This window comes from Lontra canadensis, unplaced genomic scaffold (assembly GCF_010015895.1).
Source record: "Lontra canadensis isolate GAN:19392208 unplaced genomic scaffold, GSC_riverotter_1.0 scaffold4, whole genome shotgun sequence".
Taxonomy (NCBI): domain Eukaryota; kingdom Metazoa; phylum Chordata; class Mammalia; order Carnivora; family Mustelidae; genus Lontra; species Lontra canadensis.
Window position 1 is genome coordinate 47,702,894 of NW_022630998.1, and position 11,339 is coordinate 47,714,232.

Sequence of the window (11,339 nt, forward strand, 5' to 3'; positions counted from 1 at the left end):
ACAATTATTTCCATATTTTGTTATTTTAAATATACTGCCGATATCCTTGAATTTCATACGTCTTTGGCATGACTCCTTAGAAATGCATACAAAAACTTTTGACATGTATTGAGATTCTATTCTGCATAGATCATATCAATTTATGCCCTTTTTATATGAGTGTGTCTCACTGCTTCATAGAAATGTTTTTAGTACAGACAATATAACATATTCCTAAAGTTTTGTTGGGGACAGAAATGAACATTGTTCAGTTGTGTATAAACAGCATATTCATAAAGATGTTAACATAGACTGTGCATCAGCCCAAGCTTGCCCTTATTAAATAAACTTCTCACTAAGCATAGCATATGGATCTAAAAGCTCTTCTGTTGAATAACAGCCAGTTGGACAGCTGTGAGCTAAATAATATTTTTTGTGAAGTTCTGGCCTATTTTATCTAGAACTCATAAGGTTTTTTTACTGATGTCTTTCTTAAAACTCAGTTATTGACAGAGAAGACCAGACTTTTGATTCAATCTTTTTTTTCTTTTTCTACTCTGACACTTGAAATAAATGGATACCATGATTAATTAAAAAAAAAAAAACCTAGGTTATTGAATCTTTCTGTAAAATTTCCAGGTTACCAAGCTCTGACATATCCTAACAGTATTTTAAAATATGAAACAAAGCTTTACTGCATCTTAAGAAAACAAAAGACATCAATTCAGTTTCTTTGAGGAGTAGAAGTAGAATTAATCTAATTGATCTAACCTAAGAGTTAGTCTTTTAAATGATCTATTCATTTCAGATTGGCACCAGCTTTAAACTGACCCACAACCACATCTTTATTTTCTGTGTTATAGGAACTTTATAGCGGTAGCAGAGACTGCAATATACTTGCTTGGGTACCATCCTTATATGAACCAGTTCCTGATGATGATGAGGTAAATATTATTTACACAAATTTACAGTGACTTTTAAATCATCAAGAAAATAGTTTTGTTAATTTACTTCACATGAGAAAGACTTTTTTTTTTTTAAGATTTTATTTATTTATTTGACAGAAAGATTTCACAAGTTGACAGAGAGGCAGGCAGAGAGAGAGGGAGAAGCAGGCTCCCCGCCGAGCAGAGAGCCCAATATGGGGCTTGATCCCAGGACCCCGAGATCATGACCTGAGCTGAAGACAGAGGCTTAACACAGTGAGCCACTCAGGCTCCCCGAGAAAGACTTTTTTTTAAAGATTTTATTTATTCATTTGAGAGAGAGAGAGCAAGCACAAGCGGGGTGGGCTGGGGGGTGGTACAGAGGGAGAGGGAGGAGCAGACTCCCCACTGAGTAGGGAGCCTGATGCAGGGCTTGATCCCAGGACCTGGAGATCATGACCTGAGCTGAAGCCAGATGGTTAACCATCTGAGCCATCCAGGCACCCCATGAGAGAGACTTTTAAAGCATGTCTGGCTGTTTTCACATTGTGAAAATGGTTTGCCTGTTATAACACTTTTGGAAAACCCAGAAAAATATTGAAAGAACAACTCAAATGTCTAAAGTTGAATTACTGTTAACGCTTTTCCTTTGCTTCATTCTTGCTTTTTCCTATTCATATATGGTTGCTTAAACATAGTTAATCTGCTTAGATACACAACTTGGCATCCTACTTTACTAACTTAATAATAAACCTTCTTCCTTATCATTAATAACTATTGGTAAATTTGTGTTTTTTGGTTTTATTTTGTTTTTCTTTTTAAGATTTTATTTATTTATTTGACAGAGAGAGAGATTACAAGTAGGCAGAGAGGCAGGCAGAGAGAGAGGGGGAAGCAACCCCTCCACTGAGGAGAAAGCCCGGTTCAGGGCTCAATCCCAGGACCCTGAGATCATGACCTGAGCTGAAGACAGAGGCTTAACCCACTGAGCCACCCAGGTGCTCCTGTAAATTTGTTTTTAAAATAACAGCACGCTGTCATTTATATATCACAATTTACTTAAATATTTATGTATTTGGAGACATTTCTTTTGATCACGATAAACAAATCAAAGTAACTATCCATTTATAAATTGTTTATATTTCTGATTGCTTATTTGGATAGATTCCTAGAAGTAGATTTTATCTCTTGAGTTACCACATATGACATTTTTAAGGTTTTTTTATTCACACACTTGAATTTTACCAATATATAGTCCTCTATCAACTAGTCTGTTAGTGTCTATCTTTTTTTTTTTTTTTTTAAGATTTTATTGTTTGAGAGAGAGAGAAAGAGAGCATGAGCAGGTGGGGAGAGGCAGAGGGAGAGGGAGAAGCACAGTCCCTGCTGAGCAAGGATCCCGATGTGGGACTTGATCCCAGGACTCTGGATCATGACCTGAGCCGAAGGCAGCGGCTTAACCCACTGAGCCACCCAGGTGCCCCCATTAGTGTCTATCTTACACATAAATTGATACAGATATGATCGATGGCAATGGGAATAAAGACCCTTAAAAAAGTGGTAAACAAAAATGAATAAGACATGCCCCCTGGTCTTAAGTAGTGGCTTCTGTGTTACACTGTCTAAAGGTGCTATTTTGGGACACCTGGGTGGCTCAGTTGGTTAAGTGGCTGCCTTCAGCTCAGGTCATGATTCCAGGGTCCTGGGATTGAGTCCCGCATCAGGCTTCTTGTTCAGCAGGTAGCCTGCTTCTCCCTCTCCTCTGCCTGCTGCTTCCCCTTCTTGTGCTTGCTCGCTCACTCCCTCTCTCTCTCTCTGACAAATAAATAAATAAAATCTTAAAAAAAAGTAAAGGTGCTATCTTTCCCACCAAAGATTATTTTACTAAGCACTGTTAATCATCTGTATTTGTCTTAATATCTAGGATATAAGAAGTCAAATATCTAAAAACCAATATTTATGTATATAATTTTTTAAAGTAGGAAATACAAATAGTGCACCTTGAGTTAGAAACACCTTGAGTTAATCTTACTCAAGTCTTCATATAAAAACAAAGCATCTTAAATGGAGATGAAAAGTATTGGTAGAGCAAGTTTAAAATTCTAAAATCATTTTTCGCATATTTAGTTCCTTTGTGAAAAAATTACTAAAGCCACATGGAAATGAGTTTTTATGGGGGTGGTTGATAACATTTAGCAGCTTTTGACAAAATGTTTTATACCTAGATTTGCAACTGCTGTGGTTTACTGTAGTTTAAAGCCTGTGACTTATTTTTTTTGGCCCTAATCCAAATAAAAAGAGAGAAAACACACAATGCATCTGGCCAACTGCTGTTTGAGTATTTTCAGATTTCATCACATATCTAACTTAGTTTATTATGGCTTTGATTAGTTTTGGTGTACAGCTGCTTTAAATGACTAAATATTCTTTTTTTATTAACATATAATGTATTATTTGCCCCAGGGGTACAGGTCTGTAAATCATCAGTCTTATACAATTCACAGCACTCACCATAGCACATACCCTCCCCAATGTCTATTACCCAGCCACCCTATACGTCTGCCTCCTACCACCCAGCAACCCTCAGTTTGTTTCCTGAGATTAAGAGTCTCTTATGGTTTGAATGACTGGATATTCTTCTGTAAAAACTTAGTATGGCCAAATACTTTGGCTCAGCTATTTATTTTGCATTATTTAATCACTGCGTCCTGCGGTTTAGGAATTACTATATGCAATAAACCCAAGGTAAAACACTATTAAAAAACCCAAAGAACAAAAAAGACCACTTGAGGCTATGTTAGGAAGTATAACAATCAAAAATAACCAAATGAAAATAATAAAAATAAATTAAAAGTAAATCTATGACTTAAATATGGAAAAAAGGATATTAGAAGAAAACGAAATTGCTTAAATTATAAAGAGTCTGTGACTCTGACGTTTTATTTATACAATGTAGTTATAGTGATAGTTTGAACTTCTTATCTAGAAGAATTTTTGCATATGGGAAACTAAACCGAACAAGTAGGAAAGCAAATAGAGATGCGTAAAAAACAAATTAGCTTTATATTTAAAGGGGTTTTTTTTTTAAGATTTTATTTATTTATTTGACAGATAGAGATTACAAATAGGCAGAGGGACAGGCAGAGAGAGAGGAAGGGAAGCAGGCTCCCCACTGAGCAGAGAGCCTGATTCAGGGCTCGATCCCAGGACCCTGGGATCATGACCTGAGTCGAAGGCAGAGGCTTTAACCCACTGAGCCACACAGGCGCCCCTATATTTAAGTTTTAGAGCTATAAAACCTTATCTTTTAAAATATACTGTTTATACGCCTTAAGATAGCCATCATTCTTATAAAATGGTATGGAATAAAATTATTTTCATAAAACTTTAGTTTGAAAGATTCCTTTGAATATAGGTAGAACGTGAATAAGATGATGGTTTAGATCTGAGAGAAGTCTGCACCAGACCCTACTCCTTACATGTATATTTACTATTTAACTCATATTTAAAAGTGTTTTTAGGGGCACTGGGTGGCTTAGTCAGTTAAGCCTTCAGCTCAGGTCATGATCCCAGATTCCTGGGACCAAGCCCCGTGTCAGGTTCCCTGCTCAGCAGGGAGTCTGCTTCTCACTCTCCCTCTGCCCTGCTCATGCTCTTTCTCGCTCTCTCTCTCTCTCTCAAGTAAATAAATAAAATCTTTAAAAAAATAAAAAAGAAGTGTTTTTATCTCAGCTCTCAAATAAATGATGCTGCAGTTTCCCAGAACTGTGCAGGAACAACTTCAAAACAAAACATGCACATACATGCACACACACTCACTTAGTCTTCAGTTTCAGGTAAACTAAATAATAATCATATTGGCAACTGGGTTTGAATCCCTGTTCTGCCATCCATTGTGGATTGAGGACAAGTTTATGGTATCTCCAAATATCAGAATCATCAAGCAAAATTGTTCTTCAGTTCCTTTCAAATCTACCCTTGAGATAAGATTTACTTCCCCATCAACCAAGATATAATTCTTTAGCAGTATTTCTTCTGATATCCAAGATAGTGGGGAAATTTAGTCGTACTGTAAGAAATTGAAAGGCATTGGGTGATAGGGACAGGTTTTATGGTCTTTAAGCATAAATCTATGTATTTAATTGGCAGGCTGTTTTATTATATTCTGAGGACTCTGGCTTCCTTTTTCCCTCTTTTCCTAAAACTTGGTCATGATCAAAACAAGCCTATATAACGCCTAATCACTTTTTCCTTCCTGAGATCTATAGGGCAGCTACATTATGGTTCAAATCTGACCTCTCACCAAGAATCTTACTTTGACAGTCACACAATACATAGCTGTTTTATTTACCACTTGGTAGATATTTGCAGTTGACCCTTAAACTACAAGGATGCTGGCACCCATCCCCATGCAATTAAAAATCCATATGTAACTTGAGACTCCTCCATAACTTAATCACTAAGAGCCTACTATTGACAGGAGGCCTTACCCACAACATAGTCAATTAACATATATTCTGTATATGTATTATATACTGTATTTTTACAATAAAGTAAGCTAGAGAAAAGAAAATGTTACTAAGAAAACCATAAGGAAGAGAAAATACATTTACAATACTATACTGTATTTATAAAAAAAAAAATCTGCGTATAAGTGATCCATGTAGTGCAAAGCCCTATTGTTCAGGGTCAGCTATAATCATTTGCTGACACAGACAGCCCTATTTTGCTCCCGTAGGCTTCCCAGTAATTGACAGTACAGACTTCCCAGTAATTGACAGTAAGGAATTTAGAATATATCAAGAAGTATATGTAGATGTAAGGGTTGGTTTTGTTCTTCCTTCTAGACTGAAGTTATTTGGACCTGGACTAGATTCCTTGTAAATTACAGCTTCTCTGTCTCCTAACATTTACAAGTGTTTCTCAGGAGAACAGGCAACCTGGTGAGGTTCAAGCTCAGAAACGATGTCCACTAGGAGGAGATGTTACAGAGAAAACCTAAGTGCTAGTTGGTAGTTAGACTTCATCTGTAGGTCTCAAATGGTAATATGGGTACCACATCCATATACAACATTCTTACAGTAGCTTTTAATTACAAGTGTGTTTTATTTGTGATTTTTTAGCAATAAAATAAAACTTTAATCATACTATAATGCATTTATATTGTTATTCTTTATTACTATAAACAGTAAAATTTACGGTATTTGTGTATTAGTATTAGTGTAGTATTTTTCAAAATTTATCAATATTTCATTTCACTTTTCATATAATTATTCTGGTTTCCTTGCTCACCATAGCAACAATAATTTACAATAAAATATAATTTTGCTTCTCTCTTGAGTCTTCAAATGAAATTTAAATGTTTTTTTTTTTTTAAAGATTTTATTTATTATTTATTTGACACAGAGAGAGAGAGAGAGAGAGACAAATCACAAGTAGGCAGAGAGGCAGGCAGACGGGGAGGAGGAAGCAGGCTCCCTGCAGAGCAGAGAGCCCGATGCGGGGGCTCGATCCCAGGACCCTGGGATCATGACCTGAGCCGAAGGCAGAGGCTTTAACCCACTGAGCCACCCAGGCGCCCCGAAATTTAAATGTTTAATGGATTACATATTGGGCTTCCATAGTGAAGTAGGAGGCATGACCTTTGTTTTGTTTTTGTTTTTGTTTTTGTTTTTAAAGATTTTATTTATTCATTTGACAGACAGAGATCACAAGTAGGCAGAGAGGCAGGCAGAGAGAGAGGGAGAAGCAGGCTCCCCGCTGAGCAGAGAGCCCGATGCGGGGCTTGATCCCAGGACCTTGAGATCATGACCTGAGCCGAAGGAAGTGCTTAACCCACTGAGCCACCCAGGCGCCCCGAGGCATGACCTTTGTGTGGCTTATTGACATTCAGAAACATTTTGGGGAGATATCTAAGGCAGAGTTAAAGGCCTCTAAAGATAGAGTAGGGGAGAGAAATCTCCTAACCCCCAAGAACAATACATCTTTTTTTCTTAAATTTTAATTCCAGTATAGTTAGCAATGTTAGGTGAGTTTCAGGTGTATAATATAGTGATTCAGCAGCAATTCTGTACAGTGAACATTTGGATGAAAAAATAGACAAGTGCAGTACAGTCATCCATTGCAAATCAGTGGACTGCTGCTAGAAATAAGTGAATAATTAGTTGAGGTTTAGCAATAGTTTTTTTTAATTTTTAATTTTTTATTAACATATTACAACACTAACCACAGCACATACCTTCCCCAATGTCTATAACCCAGCCACCTTCTCCCTACACCCCTCCCCCCCTGCAACCCTCAGTTTGTTTTGTGAGATTAAGAGTCTCTTATGGTTTGTCTCCCTCCCAATCCCATCTTGTTTCATTTTTTCCTTCTCTAACCCCCAAACTCCCCCCCACTTTGCCTGTCAACTTCCTCATATCAGGGAGCTCATATGATAATTGTCTTTCTCTAATTGACTTATTTCGCTCAGCAATAATACCCTCTAGTTCCGTCCATGTCATCACAAATGGCAAGATTTCATTTCTTTTGATGGCTGCATAGTATTCCAGTGTGTGTGTGTGTGTGTGTGTGTGTGTGTGTGTGTGTATACATATAGATGTATATATATATATATACCACATCTTCTTTATCCATTCATCTGTTGATGAACATCTGTGGTAATAGTTTTTTATCTGGACATGTGAGATATAGTGGAATTTTGTTTGTACAACTGAGTCATGATAGCCAACATTAAGTTTTATAATGGTGCTGGTAGCGGGCATTAGGTTTAATAATAGATTCTGATCTATAGCTTTAATAGCCATAAGGAATATTTAAATTAATGTGTTCTTTTCTAGCTATGCTGGGTGATACTGGGGAATTCACTGGAAATTCACACTTTCTCTACTGTTATCATTGTTTAAATTTTATGATTCTAAATCATCATATCAAAAAGGCAGTGAACGTGCTTAGACACAGTTTGGGGTTCCTCTTAACATAAAACATTGCTGTATGTTGTAAAAGGCAATATATAAGGTAATATATGAGTGGTCTCGGTGCTAATACATTATTGGATTTGGGGTCAGAATACACTTGGAGCAGATGTAAAAGCTGCAGAATAAGAAGCAAACCTGGGGGCACCTGGGTGGCTCAGTGGGTTAAAGCCTCTGCCTTCAGCTCAGGTCATGATCCCAGGGTCCTGGGATGGAGCCCCACATCGGGCTCTCTGCTCAGCGGTGAGCCTGCTTCCCCTTCTCTCTCTGCCTGCCTCTCTACTTGTGATTTCTCTCTCTGTCAAATAAATAAAATAAAATCTTAAAAAAAAAAAAAAAGAAGAAGAAGCAAACCTGGCTCAGAATGATGAGATACTCAAAAAAATGAGACCATCGTAAAGCCCTTTAGTCATTTGCCAAAGAGTGAGAAGGTAGCCATCCAAAAAGTTTCTTCGGAGAGTTGAATGGATCTGAAATGCCACACATAATTAAAATTCCTCTAGTTGCTGATTACTTTTATTAGGTAGGGCTCTAAGGTTGTAAGAATACCACTTTAACAGGAAAGATAACAAGTGCATCTTATCTCTCAAAGAAATCTTCCTGGAAAACCTGTGAGCTAATGGCAAACATGTTACCATTTTTGACGTATTTTTCATGTACTTGGGAACTGCTTTACCAGCTATGAAAAAAATAAATAAACTTCACTACATAACAACTCACATTAGTTTTTGTACCAAAAATGGTTTTTCTCAGTTTGACGAACACCTTATTCCCCATAAATGGGTATTTGTGTATTTAAAGTCAGGTAGGCACATTAATACCTTGGGCTGTGAGGTCAGACTATAGACCTGAGTTCAGTCTTAGCCACATGGATGTTAATGGGCAGCCGTCTCCAGATAATTCCAAAAAGTTGCAGCAATGCCATAAGCGATAGCTGCAGTGTGTGTTTGTGTGTGTGGTGTGTGGGTGTGTGTGTTGGTGTGTATAGATGCATTTATGTATGCGTTTGTGAGGTAATTACTTTAAAGGAAACATAGGTAATTTGGATAATTTCTGGCTTGTCTATTTAAGATGTCTGTTGCCTTACATTTTATGTGTGGTGTTACATTACTTTTATCTTGAATTAACTGTTATATTGTTACTTTCGAAATAATGTAATTGCTCTTCATTTTATAGATTTCATATAACTATATTGTGAACCTAAAATTATGAAGTAAAACAATCAAATTTTCCTTTTTTCTCCCTTTTTTAGCCTACAACCAAATCACAGATAAATCCAGCATTTGAAGATGCATGGAGCAGCAGTGATGAGGAAGGATGATTGTCAATCCTGAGTACCTTTGTGTCTCTTTTGATGAAACTTTTAAAATGGAACTGTTTTTTTGTTGTTACTGTTTTCTTCCTATGTGATGACAGCTAAAGTACCCCTTAATTTGGTGTTTTTTTTCACCTGTGTTTTAAAATGAAGGTATTAGGGGCACCTGGGTGGCTCAGTGGGTTAAAGCCTCTGCCTTCCGCTCAGGTCATGATCCCAGGGTCCTGGGATCCAGCCCAGCATCAGGCTCTCTGCTCAGCAGGAAGCCTGCTTCCCTTCCTCTCCCTCTGCCTGTCTCTCTGCCTACTTGTGATCTCTGTCTTTCAAATAAATAAAATCTTTTAAAAATAAATAAATAAATAAAATGAAGGTAGTATTTGTATGAAATCCTGAAGCAGACTTTTATATAGTTTATTTAATCAAAGATGTCTCCTTGATCCCAGTTGCTGTTGCCTGGGACACCCCCTGTTGTTATAGTAATCTCTCTATACTGAACCTTCTCTTTTGAGACAGGTCCTGACAACACCCTCCCTCCCCCTCCCCACCCCCCCAGTGGGACCTTGAACACATTGTTTGAACTGTTAGATGCAGTCTCAGGATGAGCAAGTAAAGGTTATCAGCACTGACTTTCTACTACTGGCTGTACCATCACCTTGTTCATTTTCACTTTCAGTGATGCTTTTACTGAGGACAGTCTTATCAAAAATGATAGTTGAAAAGTTAGCATCCTTTTTTTTTTTTTTTTTTTTTTTTTTTTTAAAGATTCCCATTCATTTGACAGATCACAAGCAGGCAGAGAGAGGAGGAGGCAGGCTCCCTGCTGAGCAGAGAGCCTGATGCTGGGCTGGATCCCAGGACCCTGGGATCATGACCTGAGCGGAAGGCAGAGGCTTTAACCACTGAGCCACCCAGGCACCCAGCATCCTATTTTTAAATTCTTTTTTATTCATGTGCTCAATCCCAGGACCCCGGGACCATGACCTGAGCCGAAGGCAGAGGCTTTAACCACTGAGCCACCCAGGCACCCAGCATCCTATTTTTAAATCTTTTTTATTCATGTGTTCAGTTTTTGCAATGATTTCATTTAGCCAACCATTGTCTAGCTTTAATTAAATATTTTTGGACTCAGTCCAAAAAGTGTGGATCACAGAAGGTTTGTTTGTTTGTTTTTAAGATTTTATTTATTTGACAGAGCGAGAGAAATCACAAGTAGGCAGAGAGGCAGGCAGAGAGAGGGGGAAGCAGGCTACCTGCTGAGCAGAGAGCCCGATGCAGGGCTCGATCCCAGGACCCTGAGATCATGACCTGAGCTGAAGGCAGAAGCTTAACACACTGAGCCACTCAGGCGCCCCTCACAGAAGGTTTTTAACTTGGGGAAAATCCTATGTTTTCTTTATTTTAATGTGTCAGATGGTAGCTTGTACTCATGCTTGAACTCCCTTTCTGTGAATCTTAATTAAGATGTGACCAAGTCCTGTTTCATTCATTAAAGCAGAAAATGCCCTGGCAGGAAATCTGGCTCAACATGAAATGTTGTCACAAAATTTCTACTTTATTGTCTACTCTTCTTGTATAATAACCCACAAGTGATTATCATGAAACTAATCTTACCTCCTCCCTTTCTTTCTGATTCTTATCAGCAGGAGACTAGGAATTTTTATTTTTTATAGCTTGAATAACAAGTGTATAGTCATTGAGTTTTTAAGTGTGTATGAGGTCTCCTATCAGACCTTTCTGGCCAAATGTATAACATATATTTATATTGATTTTCTTAAGCCTTGACCATTATACTTCCCCACCCCACCCCTTGGAGAGGATACTTAATGATCTTTGAGAATGCTATTGAAATTGGAATCTTTTTTTTTATTTAAAAAGAAGTCTTCCTCTAAGTTGCAAATAACTATAGTGCTTCTTTTTAGTTATATAAATATACATGCTGATTGTAAATAATACAAACAACATTAAAAATTACAGAATGTAATGCTCACCTGGAATCATATCACCCTAAGGTAACCACTGTTATCATTTTGGTGGCCATTCTTCCATGCATCTTTTTATGACATACATAATTTTACATAACGGGATGTTTGGCTTATTGTTGCTAACATGGAAATCCTCTTCTCCCACATCAGCACCTCCCTCCCC

The 11,339-nt window shown here is 37.6% G+C and overlaps 1 protein-coding gene across 5 annotated transcripts in view; it reads left to right on the forward strand.

Moving 5' to 3' along the window:
* ERCC8 (ERCC excision repair 8, CSA ubiquitin ligase complex subunit) overlaps positions 1-9,916 on the forward strand; it is a 59,687-nt gene extending 49,771 nt beyond the window's left edge. For 3 of the 5 annotated variants that reach the window (XM_032849986.1, XM_032849997.1, XM_032850004.1), the window contains 2 exons: positions 843-923; positions 9,132-9,386. In XM_032849986.1, the coding sequence (XP_032705877.1) occupies positions 843-923; positions 9,132-9,200 (150 nt within the window). In that variant the 3' untranslated portion in view covers positions 9,201-9,386. Of the gene's footprint in view, positions 1-842; positions 924-9,131; positions 9,387-9,564 lie in introns of those variants that run through there. The other 2 variants (XR_004381667.1, XM_032849993.1) reach the window with 2 other exon arrangements.
* The last annotated feature ends 1,423 nt before the right edge of the window (positions 9,917-11,339 follow it).